Source organism: Crotalus tigris, unplaced genomic scaffold, assembly GCF_016545835.1.
Source record: "Crotalus tigris isolate CLP2741 ecotype Arizona unplaced genomic scaffold, ASM1654583v1 scf7180000018674.437415, whole genome shotgun sequence".
In the NCBI taxonomy this organism is placed as follows: domain Eukaryota; kingdom Metazoa; phylum Chordata; class Lepidosauria; order Squamata; family Viperidae; genus Crotalus; species Crotalus tigris.
The window spans coordinates 204,835-222,825 of record NW_024097138.1 but is presented as its reverse complement, the minus strand read 5'-3'; the positions used below and the strand labels follow the sequence as shown (position 1 = coordinate 222,825).

At 38.9% G+C, this 17,991-nt stretch overlaps 1 protein-coding gene across 1 annotated transcript in view; it reads right to left on the bottom strand.

The window, feature by feature from the left end:
• ABCA12 (ATP binding cassette subfamily A member 12) overlaps positions 1–17,991 on the bottom strand; it is a 224,960-nt gene that overhangs the window by 62,723 nt on the left and 144,246 nt on the right. Inside the window, exons 31-32 of the mRNA XM_039355317.1 lie at positions 14,273–14,469; positions 13,340–13,500 (exon numbers count right to left, since the gene is read on the bottom strand). Of these exons, the coding sequence (XP_039211251.1) occupies positions 13,340–13,500; positions 14,273–14,469 (358 nt within the window). The remainder of the gene's footprint in view (positions 1–13,339; positions 13,501–14,272; positions 14,470–17,991) is intronic.

The window sequence follows — 17,991 nt, the reverse complement described above, 5'->3', positions numbered from 1 at the left end:
TCTTAAACCCCTCTGCAACTCAGACTAACCTGAGCACAACCAAACAGAACACTCCCCCAGCCAATCAGAGCACAGCCAATCCCCCAGCCAATCAGAGCACAGCCAACCCCCCAGCCAATCAGAGCACAGCCAAGCCCCTAACCAATCAGAAACACACCTCCACCCAATCAGAACACAGCCAAGCTCCCACCCAATCAGTTCATACCCCCACTGGCAGTTAAAAGGAAGAAACAGCTAAGACCACACATTGCTGCTCGAAGCACGAAGCTGAAAACACCAGCCTGAAGATGACGAATGGGACTTCATCTAAACGTCGCCAAGACACTTCCAATTTTACGCGGGAGAAAACCCGAACAACCAAAGACCTACATGCAAATACCCGCGAAAACCTCAGAAAACATATATATATATATATATATATATATATATATATATATATATATATATATATATATATATATATATATATATTTTCAAAAGATAAAAACGAGCACCAGGAGGTAAAACAATTAAATGTTTAATAAATAAATAACCTAGCTTTCGATGGCTATATTGCTGCCATCATCGTCAGCAGCAATATAGCCATCGAAAGCTAGGTTATTTATTTATTAAACATTTAATTGTTTTACCTCCTGGTGCTCGTTTTTATCTTTTGAATATGTATACACCCAGGAGACTACGTTCCTCAATTTTTATGTTAATTTTATATATATATATATATATATATATATATATATATATATATATATATATAATGATCTTTTTTTATATTAACAAGCTGACATTTCATTTTTTTACTCTCAGCTGAGAAATTTTTTTCTTTTCAGCTGAGATTTTGTTTTACTTTCCACATTTTATTCATCTGTCATTTTCACTACATGTGTGGATTATAAACTATATCAAGAGGGCAACATCAAGATTAGCCACAGGAGGGAAGAAAAGGATAATTTAGAACTCCTAGAACAAAGGTAAAATTTCCTGACAGTGTAAACAATTAACCAGTGGAACAGCTTGACTTCAGAAATTGTGAATGCCTATCACTGGAGGTTTCTGAGAGGATATTGGACAGCCATTTGTCCAGAATGGTATAAGTCTCTTCAGCTCTGTTACTCTATTATTCTAGAAGACTAACTTTTAAGAATAGAAACTTCAGTTTAAATTTTCTTTTTTAAAGAAAATATTCTAAATTTTGGGAATTTTGAAATTAAATTTCTAGAATTTTTTAAATTTAGAAAAAAAATCCTTTTAACCAGGCGTCCTGGCAGCCCAGCTGAGAGATGAAGAGACAGGCCAGCTGAGAGACAGAGAGGTGGCCCAGATGAGAGGAAGAGAAGTGGCTCAATGGCCCAGTGACCCAGCCCAGCAGCTGAGCAGAGGTGGTACAGTACAAACAGAGGCCACAACAGCAGTGAAATGGAGCTAAGTGGCAGCAGACTAGTGGCTGTGAACAGCACCGTAGACCTTGAGCAGCAGCGGTGCAGAGGAGTGGAGTGTCGACAGCAGTGGCTGAGAGCAGCCTGGCAGACCAGCAGTGGACCAACTGAGCAGCGGCTAAATGGAGCCAAGCACCCAGATCAGCACATCATACCTGAAAATGCCAGCAATGGCCAGGGAGCTGAAGGGTAAGAAGGCAGAGAGGAAAAGGATAAGTACGAAACAGCCAAGAAAAGAATAAACTTTTTCTTGGACAGCCAAGAAAAGAATAAACTTTCAAGGCAGGGAGTAGAGGATTAAGAGCAAAGCATCTCCTACAAAACAGCCTGAGAATTCCAACAAAAAGAAGTGCATATTACTTGATAAAGGGCCAAGAACTTTTGTAAATTCTTAAATATTTAAAATCTCTGATTTTTTTTTTTAAATAAAAAAAATAAATTTCCTTTTTTATGTTAAAATTCTTTTTTCAATTTTTAATCTTTCAACTCTTAAATATCATTTTAATTTTAAATTCTTTTTCAATTTTATAAAAAGTTATTTTTTCATTTTTTTCAATTTTAAATTTCTTTTTTCAATTAAAAAAATTAAAAAACAGTTTACTTATTATAGTTCTTTAGAAATTTTTAAATTGTTAACAATCTAAGAGGAAAAAAATAATTATGGAAAAAGAGACAGCCACTTCAAAACAGGGAAGATAGTGATGAATTTTTCAAGACAGAAAACAAAGGGCCAAGAACTCTTGTAAACTATTGTAAACTGATATTTCACAAGAGAGAAAATATTTAATTTTTAGAAATTTTTACTTTTTTAACAAACAAAAGTCATGGAAATAGAGACTGACACTATAGTGACTTGCAAAATGTGTCATATGTTTAAGCTTATGCCCACAGAAGACCCAAACTATGTATGTATTAAGTGTAAATTATATGAATTACTAGAAGAAAAAATAAAACGTCTAGAGTCAACTCTAGCAACTCTGAAACTCAATGAACAAAGCGAGAAATCCCAACCTAAACAAGATTACATCAAAATAAAACACAATAGGGAGCAAACAGCTTCTAAAAAATGACCCCATATGTAAACATAAAGAAGAAAACTGATACACCCAAACTGAAGAGAATAGGGAAGAAACAGCTTCCGTAAAAAACAACCTAAAGAGGAAGACTGATGGAAACATGTTAGAAGAAAACAACCAAGAGCTTTACCTTAGCTCACTCTAATGAAGCCCCTCTGGAACTGAACAATCACTTTCATAGCCTCCCCCAGAAGAAAATATGTAGACACCCATAACAGAGCAATCATCAATAGTTTCTTAAAAAGAGGCACAATCCAGTATTCCTGTGACAGGAAGAAAAGTATCCCAGACTTCCCTAAGAAAAAAAAGATGAATATTGGTAATAGGAGATTCAATCTCTTCTTATTGTTTTTAGATTCATTGTTGTATCATTTGTCACCATGTGTAAGAGAAGAAAGGGGTAGTGATACATGGAGCTGATTATTTTAGTAAGATACTCAGTTACATCTTTGATTTTTGTTCCAGGGAGACAATATACCTCCTGAACCAGAATTAGCAAGAACATTCTAAAATAATCAACCCCATGTATTACTACCCCTTTCTTCTCTTAAACATGTGGCAACAAATGACACAACAAAGAATCTAAAAACAATAACAAGAGATTACAAACAGCTAGAGAAGAAAGTTAAAGAATTAAGAGCACATGTGGTGTTTTCCTCTATACTTTCAACAAAAGGCCAACATCCAATGATGGAGCAAAGGATTTTAGAAATGAACCACTGGCTTAAAAACTGGTGTGGTCAACAGAACTTCAGCTTCCTAGACCATGGTCTACATTACCTATATGAAAGGCTACTAGCAAGAGATGGACTGCACCTCATAAGAACTGGAAAGAATATATTCAGAAAATGACTGGCTTATCTTATCAAAAGGGCTTTAAACTAAAATTGAGGGGGGAGGGGGCAATTTTGCTTTAGAACCTAATTCCAAGCAAAAACCACTGGATAATCAATCATATAAGGAGGTAGGGAGTACAGAGAAAGAAGAAAGAAAAAAAGAAAAACATAATGAAGTATAGAGTGATGGGAAGGATGGAAATTCTAATTACAAAGTAGGAGATATAAGAAACATACTCAAGACCCATAAAGGACTCAAATGCTTATACACTAATGCTCAAAGTTTAGAGAACAAACAGGGTTAACCTGAAGTATTAGAACAGGAAGTAGATATGAAATAATTGCCATTACTGAAACTTAATGGGATGAAACTCATGACTGGAATGTACTGATGGAAGGATACAAACTATTCAAAAGCAACAGACCTAACACCAAACTCCTTATGGAAATAGTTGAGAAAAGGTTTTCTATATTACATGACATAATAAAAGAGATGAATGAAAAATCCAATAAAAATTTTGAATTATTAGTATCAGAGTTAAAACAAACCAAAAATGTTAAACATATACAGATTAAATTGAATGAGACAGACACAAGCTTAGACCTTCTTAACTAAAATTTATTGTTATTGGATTTGAAACAGAATGAAGTTTTTTTGTGTCTTAAAGGAATTCCTGAACAAATTTGCAATTTAAGCGATGTAATTATAACAGAAATGACTCAATAATTTAATGATGAGAAAGTAGACTTCTCTAAAGAAAGAGACAAAATTTACAGAATAAACTCAGCATTTGCAGCCAGAAAACAATTGCCAAGAGATGTTATGATCCAATTTATAAGAAAATCTATTAAAGAGCAAGTAATTCAGAAACATTACCATCAGCGATTTAACATTTCTGGAAAAGAGGTGCAAATATTCAGAGAAATTCCAATTACAATATTAATGAAACACAAAGAATATTTTTCCATGACAGATCTCCTGAAACAAAATAATATTCTCTTTTGCTGGAATAAGCTGGAAGGGTTATCTTTACCTTTAGAAATCAGTGGTATAGACTAAACTCAGTTCTTACAGTGTTGTGTCCTGAGCCTGCAAAGGCAGGCTCGGGACGTTGCAATGGTCCTGGGCAGTTGCAAGCTGCCCAGGACCAGACTGAGTGGCGCCGGCTTTGCGCCCATGTGCGAAGCGCGGAGCACGCCTAAATGTTACCTTTTTGCCCAGGGATGCTATTAAAGGAATCAGAGAGGCCTGCGAGCCTCAGAGCTGTGACGGAGAGAGAACTACTTCAAATAAAGGGCTGTTGGAATTACAGAATGTGCTGTATTCATTCGCCGTTGACTTGAGGACTCAACATACAGCACAAGACTTTTTGGAAAAATACGGATCAGAACTACATTCAAAAGATTATTCAAAAGATAAAGATTAGAAAGAAAAAGATAAAAGGAGGTCTGATGCTTATCAAGGACAGGCTGTGGAGATGGGAGCCTCAACTGGAATCCCTCATTTGCACGATTCTGACATGGAATGTTAAAGGGGCAAATTCCCCACAAAAGAGAAAAATGTTATTTCATTATTTGAAAAAAAGTAAACCATGATATCATATGCTTGCAAGAAACTCATATTAAAGAGAGTATTTAACAAATAACATCTTCGGTCTGGAATTTATTTCTGCTAATTCAAAGAAAAAAATTAATGGGTAGTTTTGTATATAAAACCCCAATTACATCCACATTTATCGTTTGCTGATGATAAAAGCAGGTATGTAATTGTGCAAAAAGGGAATAAAATCTATTGTGGTTAGGATTATATACCTCACACCAAGAAAAAGCCAAGTTTTTTAAACATCTGTCTGAACACGTACTCTTCTAATCTTTTCAGTATTGGTGTGTAATTGGAGATTACAATGGGGTTAGTAACCCCACAAGTGGATAGATCAGCTGATAAAGGAACTGAAGAAATACAAGGGAAACCGCTCCAAACTTTTTTCAAGCAGACTGATATTTAGGTTTTATCGATGTTTGGAGGTGTAAAAATGGACTAACAAAAGACTTTACCTTCTTTTCAGACAGACACAAATCTTTTCCTAGAATTGATATTATTTGGATTACAAAAAAATTACTTCACAAAGCAACTAAAGTTATTATTCTTATTATTCTTCCAAAAACTTCTTGGGAGAATAACCCAGTGTCTTTATATCTTAGTCTTTTAAATGGATACTAAATAAGTTTGTTTTGCAGAGATTGTTAAAGAATGTAAACAAATACTTCAAGACTATTTTAATTATAATTTAGGTAAGGAAACCAATTTGACAACAGTTTGGAATGCTTGTAAGGCTGTGCTACAATATAACAATTAAGAGGAAGATGGAAGAAAAAATCCAAAATGTGTTACAAGACATTAAACTGAAGGAGAAGAAACTCCAGAATTCACCAGAAGAGTCTAGCATACTTAATCAACTAAAATGATTGTAACAACAAATATCTTTGTTGACTGTTTCAGATATTGAAAAGAAACTTAAATATATGAAACAACACTTTTTTGAACATTCAAATAAACCAGGGAGACGGTTGGCATATAAACTAAGATGATAACCAAGCTTCAAGAGGGGAATAAGACTTACATGAATAACAAAAACATTCAAAGACTATTTTGGAATTATTACAAAATGTATATAAATAACAAGAAATCTCTTTAGATACCATGGAGGAGTATATAACAACTAAAAATCTTCCTAAACTATTGGAAAACTACAAGCAAATTTTGAACAGTCCAATAACAACTTTTGAAATAACAGAAGCAAATAAAAGAGCTACAACAGGCAAAGCTACGGGACCAGATGGCCTACTGAGTGGATTTTATAAAATTGTTAAAGATCAACTACTTCTTCCGATAAAGGACAATGAATTGTATTCTACAAGGATGCCTACATTTCTTTAATACCCAAAGATGGACTGGATTTAACTTCTGTGAAGAATTACAGGCCAATTTCTCTCCTTAATAACGACTACAAACTCTTTACATCTATTTTAGATGAAAGACTTAAAAAGTTTTACAGGAGTACATACATGAGGACCAGTGTGGTTTTTTACCTAAAAGACAACTAAAAGATAATGTAAGAGTAATCTTGAATATAATTGAATATTTACAACAACATAGCGACAAATTGCATTAATCTTTCTGGATGCAGAAAAAGCGTTTTCCAACTTGAACTGGGGCTTTATGTTTAAAATAATGGAAAAGATGGAATTTGGATTGGGCTTTATACAGGGTCTGAAGTCAATCTATACACTCCAGAAAGCTCGGATCATGATGAATGATTTTACAAAACCATGTGAAATCCAGAAGGGAACAAGACGGGTGTCCTTTATCCCCTTTATTAATTATTCTAGTGTTGGAATTGTTAAGTAGAGATATTATACAGGATAACAGTGCAAAAGGACTACAAATTAAAGTGTATAATTACCAATTATGTGCATTTGCTGATGATTTGATATTGATTGTGCAAGACTTTCTAGAGAACATTGAATATGTTATGAAGAAGACTAAAATATTTGGAGAAAAGATGGGCTTGAGAATAAAAATATCAAAGATGACAATACTAAGAACATAAATGTGGAAGATTAGAAGAAATTGGAATTTAAACTGGTTTTAAAGTTGTGACTTGAGGGTGACTCTCATTGAGGAAACTTCTAAGCTTTACAAAAATAATTACGGTAAAATATGGAAGGAGATAACATTGGATTTAAATAGATGGCAAAAATTAAATTTGTCATTAATGGGAAGAATTTCGGTAATTAAAATAAATGTACTACCTAGAATGTTATTTATTTTAGACTATACTGATATTGATTAGAGGTTCCATTTTTAAACAGTGGCAGAAAGATATATCTAAATTTATTTGGTAAAATAAAAAAATCAAGAATTAAATCTTGTAAATTGCTACAAGATTCTAAAGATAGAAGAGGTCTGGATTTACCAGATCTTATATTATGATGTTTGTTGTCTGGTATGGTTAAAAGATTGGATAACTTTAAAAGGTTTTGATTTGAGATTTGGGCAGTATGATAAAGTAAAAGTTAACTCTAGTTTTAGGATTCATACTATTAGGCAATTGATTGCATATGTATGGTGGAAGTATAAAAGAAGATTAGCTACTAAAGTGCCACTTTGGCTATCACTTCAGGAAATGTTACATAGAACAATGATGATATCAGAATGTAAATGGATGACATATCAAGATTTACTGATATTTGAAAAAGAGGGATTTAAGATAAAGACAAGAGAACAATTAGGAAGTGAAGGATTTACTTGTAATTGGTTTAATTATTATAGAATTTTTGAAAGATTTAAATTTAATAAAAAAAGTTTTGTTTTCACAGGAACAAAATCTGAACTGGACATTAATTTATATTCTAGAGATGACCACTTGATTTCTAAAGTATGTAAAAGGTTACTCAAGATGAACCTAGAAGATGAAAGAGTGTAGGGTAAAATAGGCAAAAAAAATGGGTACAATATATTGCTAGATAAAGAGGAGAATGTATGGATAAGTGGACTAAAATGGACTATTCTTTCTAGTTTTCTTTGTTTCTTCTATCACTACAATGTAACTCTTTCGCTGTCTCCAAATACACACTCCTTGAACTGTCTTTCCCCTTGATGTCAACTCGAAGGAGGGGGAAGAAAGGAATGCACCTCTGGGCATCTGGTTTATCTCCTCTTTCGGAAGGGAAGGTGCGAAAACACAACAAATATTGCTACAAGCCTGAGACAGTCTAGCATTTTCCCACAATGGACTTAACATCTGGGGATTGGCCCATTTGGACTGACCAGATGAACTATTGGGGTGGGGTTTGCTTGGGACACTTTTAACCTATTCATCTGAGGGGAAACCCTCAGATCCTGTCTATTATGCCTGCTATCAGCTTCTCCTAATAAAAGTTCCTTTTGGAAGAAACTGTTTCCATGAGTTCTGCTTTCTTAGGATGAGGTATTGAAGTGAGCCCTGACATTAGCTAGGATCTGCAGTAATAGCCAGGAAGAAAAGCCCTTACCGGGGACTTGGCAAAACATGTCAGACAATGGAATAGAAAGAGAGGAACCTGCCATGGGGGGGGGGGGAATCCTCCTGCCAAGTAGACTCCTGCAAATACTCCAGCTCTGGATCCTAAAGCTCCTCAGAAGAAGAGGTAGTGACAGAACGCCACCATACGCTCAAGTGGTCAATGGGCGTTGGAAGGATGGAAGACTGGGAAAAGAAGGCCAGAAAGGTGTCGCTCAGAGGGGGCAGTCATCAGCCAGGCTGGGAGGAGGCAATGGAAAGGTCTCTCCATCTCAGTGAGGCCGAAGATGATCGCCCAGGGCACTCCAGCCGATTGCTGGAACAGGCAATTGGCATAATGAAAATAGCCCTCGACTCCGTGAAGGAGGAAAAAGCTGAACTGTACCAGGGTACCATCCATCTAGGATCTGCCAGGAGAGCCAACGCAGGGGAAACCAAATCTGAGGTTCCAGATCCTTCCAAGGGAACCATCGAGACTGCTGCAGTCACTGCTGCTGCAGCCACCCCCCATTGTGTGGAAACTACGAACAGAGAAGGGAGGCGACACAAGCAGAAAAAATGACACCGATCCATCCAGAAGTTCCCACCACTAGATTTGAAGTTCTGTGGGGAGCCATGGCACTTGGGATTTTTCTTAACCCAGGTGCTAAACTATATGAGGAGTATGGCTGAGACACCTCAACCAACCAAGCCAGAATTCGCATTGTACAAGCAGCCCTGCATTTTACAAGCAGCCTCCATGATTCAGAAGCCCCATAGCTGCTGAATTTCAATCAATTTATGGTTTCCCTCAGACGGCAGTTTGAGGACCCCTTAGCCAACCGGAAAGCCCGGGAGCGGATAAAGACGGTGAAACAGGGCAGATGACTAGTGGCAGAATACACTCAGGAATTCTGGACCCTGGCCAGCAAGCTGAATTGGCCAGAGGACATCCTACTCAGCCATTTCAAAGATGGATTGAATTACGACCGTTACAACCCTCATTGACTGCAAGACTGGTACATACTAGCTGAGGAAACCGAGATTGACCTGACGAAAAGGCAACACAGAGGGGGGAGATCGTGGAGGAAGTCACCATCGGAGCTGGCCTGCAAGCCACAAAGCAGTCATTATCCACCAAAAGAAACACAGGATGTTTCAAATGCAGGAAAGAGGGGCACTGCGCTGCCGAATGCCGCTCTCACACCCCAACTGGAAAATCTGACTGGACCCCGGCTGGGAAGCCTAGAAAACCACCAGCAAAGCCTAAGAAGATGGCCATGAAAGGCGCGGAGGCCGTCAAAGTCCCTGCCTCAGCTCCATGAGGAAAGGGAACTCTGGCCCACACTGGAGGGACGTTTCCTCATCCGACGACAACTTCGAGGACAAACCTCTGGTAAGTAGACCCATTGCACCACTCAACAGGACACTAAAGTTGTTAGCCCCTGACATGCCTGAAGCCATAGAAGTCAGGGTATTAATTGACTCTGGTTGCACCCGCTGCCTTATAAGCCCATTAGTGGGGAATTTAGGAATTCCAGTGAGGAGGCTGAAAAAAACTGAATTCATTTGGTCAATTAGATGGGTACATATCAGGGGGGATGCCCATCACCCTAGCAACGCTACCAGTTCAACTCACCCTGGGGGACCACGTAGAGACTATAACATTTGTGGTAACCCCTGGCATGGAATGCCCCATAATTCTGGGCATGGCATGGCTGGCCAAGTGGAACCCACAGGTGGAGTGGAGGACGGCAGAGCTTAGATTCCTGAAAAGGGAGTCGACCAAGGCACCAGCCCAGCCCCCAACAAGGGAGACCCTGACCAAGAAAGCCGCATTAGGGGGAGAAAAGGAACTACCCGAAATATCAGAGGAGTATAGAGGCCTGGCTGAAGTATTGAGTGAGGAAAGGTCTGATGAATTGCTGCCTCATTGGCCTACGGACTGTGCGATAGAGATCAGACCGGGCATGAAACTTCCCAAGCCTAGATTGTACTCCATGAGCCCACAAGAATTGGAGGAAATGCAGAAATTCATAGATAAAAATTTAGAAAGGGGGTTCATTCAGCCGGCAAAGCCGAAAACTGCCGCCCCTGTACTGTTTCTGTTGATTATAGGGCTTTAAATACAATAAGCGAAAGCAATCTATACCCTCTCCACCTCATGAAAGATATGTTATCCCAACTTTCGAAGGGGAAGATTTTCACCAAACTGGACTTAAGGGAAGCTTACTATCAATCAAAATAAAGGAAGGGGACGAACAGAAGACAGCATTCAATTTCCCCTTGGGGTGTTACCAATTCTGGCTTCTACCTTTTGAATGGCAAGGAGCCCCCGCTGTATTCATGCAATTGATAAATGACATGCTAAGGAAGCACCTGTACAAGGGGGTACTCATTTACCTGGTTGACATCCTTATATTCACTTAGACTATAGACGAGCATGTCAAAGTGGTCAGAGCAGTCCTAAAGAAACTATGGGCAGCTCACTTTATGCAAAACTTTCTAAGTGTGAATTCCATAAGGATAAAATTGACTATCTGGGATACCGCATATACCCAGATGGCATAGAAATGGACCCTGAGAAAGTCTGAGCAGTGCTAGAGTGGGCTCTGCAGGTCATTTTGGGTTTGTGAAAATACTACACCTGGTTAAAAGGCAATTTTGCTGGCCATCAATAAAGAAGGACATTGAAAGCTATGTGGTAGCTGCCCAATTTGTATCTCAGCAAAAAGATTGCAAGGGAAGTCACCCGGGTTGCTGCAGCTGGTAGCAACCCCCTCAGCACCTTGGAAGGAGATCTCCATGGACTTTATAGTGGAACTACCAGAGAGCAGCAGAAACACAGTCATTTGGGTTGTAACGGATTTATTTTCCAAACAAGTGCATTTTATCCCCTGCCCAAAGATTCCTACTGCAAAAACACTTGCAAAATTGTTTGTTCAGCACATATATTGATTACATGGAGCCCCACAGCGCATTTTATCCGATAGAGGAGTGCAATTCACATCGGAGTTCTGGAAAGAATTCCTAACCTTGTTAGGGACCACCCAAGGCCTGTCATCTAGTCATCATCCGCAAACGAATGGTGGGACTGAATGGTTGAACTCAGTACTGGAACAATATTTAAGATGCTTCATTAATTACCAGCAGAACAACTGGACCAACCTACTTCCATTCGCCAATGACACCTACAACAATGCTGTTCATTCCAGCATGGACTATACTCCGTTCCAAGTAGCCATGGGACAAAGTTTTAACCCAATGCCGGAACTTTCTTCTGCAGAACCTGAAATCCTTTCATTAAAGGAGTGGATTGCACAATTAAAGAATACCTGGCCAAATCAATCTTATTTCATTCTTTGACAAAGTGACTAAATTAGTAGATCAGTGAAATATTGTGGACATAGTATACTTAGACTATATATAAGGCATTCAACAAAGTAAACAACAATCTACTTCTTGGTAAGCTAGAAAAATGTGGGATAGACAGCATCATCACCAGATGGATTTGTAACTCCATAGCAAACCGTATTTTACAAGTAGTCCTTAATGGTAGTAGGTCTACATGGAGAGAAGTAAGCAGTGGGCTACCACAAGGTTCTGTCTTAGGTCCAGTACTCTTCAATATCTTCATAAATGATTTAGATGAGGGAATAAAAAGGGAACTCATCAAATTTGCAGATGACATTAAGCTGGCGGGAATAGCCAACACCCCAGAAGACAAGCTCAGGATCCAAAAATATCTTGACAGACTTGAACAATGGGCCTTAACCAACAACATGAAATTTAATGTGAAGAAAAGCAAGGTTTTACACCTAGGTAGGAGAAACCAAAGATGCAAGTACAGATTAGGAGAAACCTGGCTCAAAAACAGTAATTGTGAGAGGAACCTTGGAGTCCTAGTGGACAATCAGTTAAATGGTTGCCGGAATTGCGTATGGCTAGTTTAGGGGAAAAAAGGACTGGGGTGACATGTTAGCAGTATTCCAATTATTTGACGGGCTGCCACAAAGAAGAGGGGTCAACTTATTTTCCAAAGCACCAGACGCAAGACAAGAAATAATTGATGGAAATTAATCAAGGAATAAAGCAACTTGGAATTAAGGAGAAACTTCCTAACAGTGAGAACAATTAACCAGTGGAACAGCTTTAGAAGCTTTTGCCTTCTGCCTTCAAAAACTGTAGGTGCCTCATCACTGGATAGCCACCTGTCTGAAATGGTATAGGGTCTCCTGCTTGGGCAGAGGGTTGGATTAGAAGACCTCCAAAGGTCCCTTCCAGCTCTATTCTGTTTGATTAATTGAAGTGCTATGAACCATATAAACAGTCTTGACTATTAAATTCCAAAGCGACACAAACTTTGAACTTTAACCAACTTAAAAACAGATATTAAAACAGACCTTTTTGCCTATACACTCAAGAAAATCTGTTTTTAAAAATTAACCTTAAAAGTTAGTATCTTGTCATACTCTGGATGAAACTCAATATGAACAAACTATTTCTAGAGGAGCAATTTTCTTTTCTTTGAGAAGCAAAGATGATGGTAAGCAATCAAGTCAAGAAATCCATCAACTGACAATATTTATAATTACTGTACTATATCTATAGTCTTGTATTTAAAATAATATTAGCCAGGATGGGTCCTGTCCTAAATTATTAAATCAATCTCTACTGATGGCTAGGAGAATGTCACAACATTCTACATGCTCCTCAATTCTGGAACACTTGTTCAAAAATTTATAGAATACCATGAAGAGCAATGGTTTTACTCTCTGTCTCTGGATTTCATCTTGTCTGTCGATGAAACCTATAAATTGATTAAAGCCATTTTCAGTATCACTTTCATTAAGATACTTTTTTTCACCAGAGGTTACTTTGGTTCTGAGCACTATTAGAATTTCCTACTTTACTAGAATTATTAAAACTTGAGAGTAATTATTGCTCCAAACCTTTTCTTTAGTAAGTGTCAGGTGGTATCCACTACCATAAGTTTCCTTAAGGTAGAATGGGGACCCACAGCACTTGAGACCTCCATGTTCCAAGAATGCAATCCTGTCACTTAAGACCTCTGCTTCATCCAAGTGATGTGTAGAAAGGATGATCGTTCTGCCTGAAAAGAACATATAAAAGGAGTAACTACACTACAATTTTCATATAGATTCTTGTATCAGCAGAAAAATTGCCAAGTGAAAAATGAATTGCTTGGGCTAAGGAGCTCATTGGGTGCAGAAGCCAGAAAAGGATTGTACCTCTCCTTGAAACCAACAGGAGGAATGAAATAACCACTGATAGTTTTCTTTCTTCTCTCTTGGGGAAGAGCCAGTCAGCATATGACAATGGCTGTTTAATCCAGTTTTCTTTCTTTTCTTAGAACAATTCAGTAAGGCTAGAGACTGGTTATCAGAAATCCCAATTTGAGATTTTCAGAACATTTCATTATATACCTACAAGTCAATTCATCAGCCTCATTATAGTAATTGAGAACCATGAGTTGCTGGTTCTCCATCCATGGCGGTAGGTGGTCTTTTCCCCCAAGACAAAGAGCTCCTCTTGCTTGGCTAAAGCTGACCTTTTCTGTGATGATGCCTCTCCTGCTAGAGCCCAGCCAGGCATCTGCATCTCATGGAGCAAGAAGAGGCAAAGTCTGCAGGTGCTCTTGGCTTTTCTGACTGCCCTTTTGCAGGAGGGCAACTGCAGAGGTCTCTCCTCTTATCAAAGGGAAAGCTTAAAATTTGAAAGCTTTTTTTTAATGCCTGTTTATGGTTCCATAACTGTGACTATATTTTTAATAGCCATTCAAGCTTATCTTGTTATTCTGTTTATATTTTAGTAATACTTGTTGCTCTGAAAAGCTAGAATGACAGTATACCTGCCCATATTACCTTTTCTGTTCTTTGATATGATTTCCCAAATGCCTCTCCTAGAGCAGGGATCAACTCCAGTGGTTGGTTCATCCAAAATTACAACCTTCGAACCTCCCAGTAGAGCAATTGAAATTGATAGCTTCCTTTTCATCCCTCCTGATAAAGAGCCAGTCAACTTGTGACGATGGTTGTATAATCCAGTTTCCTTCAAAATCCTTCAAAACAGCACCCAGAAAGAACATTATTTTGTAAATAAGTAGAAGTAAGAATGATAAAATTTTAATTTAAAAAATTAAAAAAGAAACAATTAGTTTAAATTATAAGAACATGGATTTTGGTTGCAGGAAATTGTGTCCTAATAGTAGAGTTCTAGTAGTAGAACTCTAATAGTAGAGTTCAATGATTCAACAAAGATATTACATTCACAAAGGTGCTTTTTCAAGAGGCAACTGTTTTGTTAACAAGAAAGTCCAGTTGCCTCTTGAAAAAGCACCTTTGGGACAACCATGACCTGGATGACTGAGACATATTACATTGACACATTACATTCACAGTTTACTTGCTCACAGGGGGATTTTAACTCCCCTTCCCTGGAGATGTTCGAACAAAAGTTGAACAGACATGAAAGGCTGTCAATGAATTCTGTTAGTTAGAAAGATGTGGTTATCTGGCTGTTTGTTCAACTAGAAGCCCAACTTTCATGACCAATGGTGAGGGATATTAGGAATTATGGTTTGATAATATTGCAGGTGATCTTATTGTTCCTTACTTCTGTTGTAGAAAGACATAACATATACTTTGTTTAGATTTTTAACTGATAGTATGAAGATATATTTGTTGAAATATTTATGATTATAAAGAATATTCCAGTATTTGAGGGGCTGCCACAAAGAAGAGGGGGTCAAATTATTCTCCAAAGGACCAGAGGGCAAGACAAGAAACAATGGTTGGAAACTGATCAAAGAGAGAAGCAACCTGGAATTAAGGAGAAACTTCCTAACAGTGAGGGACAATTAACCAGTGAAACAGCTTGGCTTCAGAAATTGTGGGCACTCCATCACTGGAGGTTTTTAAGAAGAGGTTGGACAGTCACTTGTCTGAGATGGTATAGGTTCTCCTGGTTGAGCAGGGGGCTGGACTAGAAGACCTCCAAGACCTCCACTTGTCAGGATGCTGTAGGACTGTGCAGGAGGTTGAACTAGATGATCTAGCTGCACTAGAAGGCCTCCAAGGTCCCTTCCAGCTCTATTCTATTCTATCTTCAATATTTCTTCCATTTTGAACATTCTATGATTCTTTAAAATCAGAGAGGGGGGCTTGCATGAGGCACCACATGATTCAGTCATAACAAAGTATTATAACATGGAGAAACAAGTAGTTTTAAACCAAAACAGAGCTCCTGAATAAACCTTAAACCACAAGCACTTTCCTTTGTTTATTACAACCTCCTTTTAATGACATATCTTAGTTTCAACATAAAACTCCTCAGTCATAGAAGAAGTGGAAAATATTATGCATGATTTAGCATCCTGCTGGTTTTGAGTGAGAATCAGCCAAGTACTATTAAGTATTTCATTAAGACACATTGCTAAAAATTGGCAGCAATGAAGGATTTCAATGCCCACCTGTGCAGCGGACAATGCTAGCATCACGATATCAGAACTTTTAAATCTTCCATCAAGTGTTTCTCAACTAACTATAAGCTAGATCTTGGTCAACAGAGCAGAAATGTTAGTGGTTTGAAGTATATTCCTTGTAAGAATAGGCTGTTCTACTTCTGTTGTTACTTCTTAGAATATCATATGCTGATTGTAGATGATTAAAGATAAAGGGGAGCTGCAAACATTCCTTTTCAATATATTAATTATTGTCTTGAATATGGAGTGAAGACATTGCTTATCAAATCTGAGTGAAAAATGGGATGTAATAACTAGCATGATAGAAAAAAAATATTAAAGCAACCTTGAAAAATTTCCAAGCCTTGGGAACTTCTGGATGTATGGACCTTGTGGATTATCATTAATGGCCATACTGATGGGGAAATTCTGAGACTGCCTTGCCAAACTAGGCTTCTCTTCAGCCTCAAAACTCAAATTGGACTATGATCAAGCAAAGCAAATTTTGTGACAAAGGGTAAAGGACATCAAGAGGCAAGAGGACTTAGGCTTAGCTCTGTTATTTCTGGTTCCAGACTCTCTTAGTGTCAGAATCCAATTATATTTCATCTTTAATTATCAAACATAGAAACTCCCAATTCTGCCTTCTCTGGATTCTGCCATAAGAGGGAGAAAAGGGGGAGAGCAAAGGGGCTTTATGGTCCTCACTTCCTTCAGCACACTTCAAAGGACTGAATGTGTGTTTATTGTGGCCTCTAAGCTTTAACATATCAAAGAAGAGTAATTGCCTTTCATGTAGTTATCTGAAATCTCCATCCAGACGGAAGAAGAAAGGGGATGGAATTGTGATACTTGAAACTATCACTGGAAGGGGGGTTGATTGGGTGGGACTACTGGGGAACCCCTTAAAACCTTGAATGGGAGAGCTTGAACCCCCAGTCCTGTCTAGCATGCCTGCAACCATTTTCTCTTAATAAAGGATTCCTGTTGGAAGAGCTATTCCAAGAGTTCTGTCTTCTTAAGATGCAAAGTGGGGTGGGTCCTTACATTAGACAGGACTTGCAAAATTAATCCACCTGGAAGGTAGACCCTTGCCGGGGGATTTTGCACAAAATTTACCATGTCAGACAACGAAGCAAGAGAGGGAGAAAACTCCCTGGAAAGAGAGCCGCTGACCCAGTTGGAACCTTGCCAGATGTTGGGATCCGAGAGGCCAGATTTCTCAGAAGAAGAAGTGGTGGAGACACAGTACCACAAGCCTCGCTGGTCGATGGGCGTTGGAAAGAAAAGCGAGTGGGGAAAGGAATCAAGAAAAGTGACCCTGAGACGGGGAAACAAGCAACCAGAATGGAAGCAGGAGATGGAGAAATCCCTGCACGCAAGTGAAGAGGGAGGAAGCTGTATGCCGTACTCAGACTGGATCCTAGAGAGAGCTATTGACCTGATGAAGAGAACTCTCAGCTCCCTAGGAGAGGAGATTCCTGAGCCCTACGCCCGCCCCAGTTCCTGGAGCCACAAAGGGAAAGACACCGAGGGGGACGTGGAACCTGCAACCCCAGGGACATCTACTGATCCAGGAGCTCCCACCCCCTACCGGACCACAGATGGAAATCTGGACGGAAGACACTACCACCCACAATGGAGGCACCGATCCATTCCAAGACGTCCACCGTTGGAGGTGAAATTCAAAGGGGAGCCAACACGCTTGGGGTTTTTCCTAACCCAAGTCCTCAGCTACATGGAGGAATATGGGCAGGACATCCCCAGCGACAAAGCCCGCATCTGGATCATGCAATCTGCCCTGGATGGACCAGCTGCAGATTGGGTGGTGAACCTGCATGACTCCAATGCCCCAGAACTCAGTAACTTCAACCGTTTCATGTCCTCGTTGAGAAGACGATTTGAAGACCCCCTGGCTGATCGCAAAGCCCGTGAACGAATAACAACGATGAGGCAGGGCAAACGCCCAGTGGCTGAGTATACACAAGAATTCCGAGCCAGTGCCAGCAAACTGAATTGGCCAGAAGACATCCTCCTTGGCCGTTTCAAAGACGGACTAAACTATGATCTATATGATGCTTGCCTGCCCCGAGGAGACCCACATCGACTTGAGGAATGGTA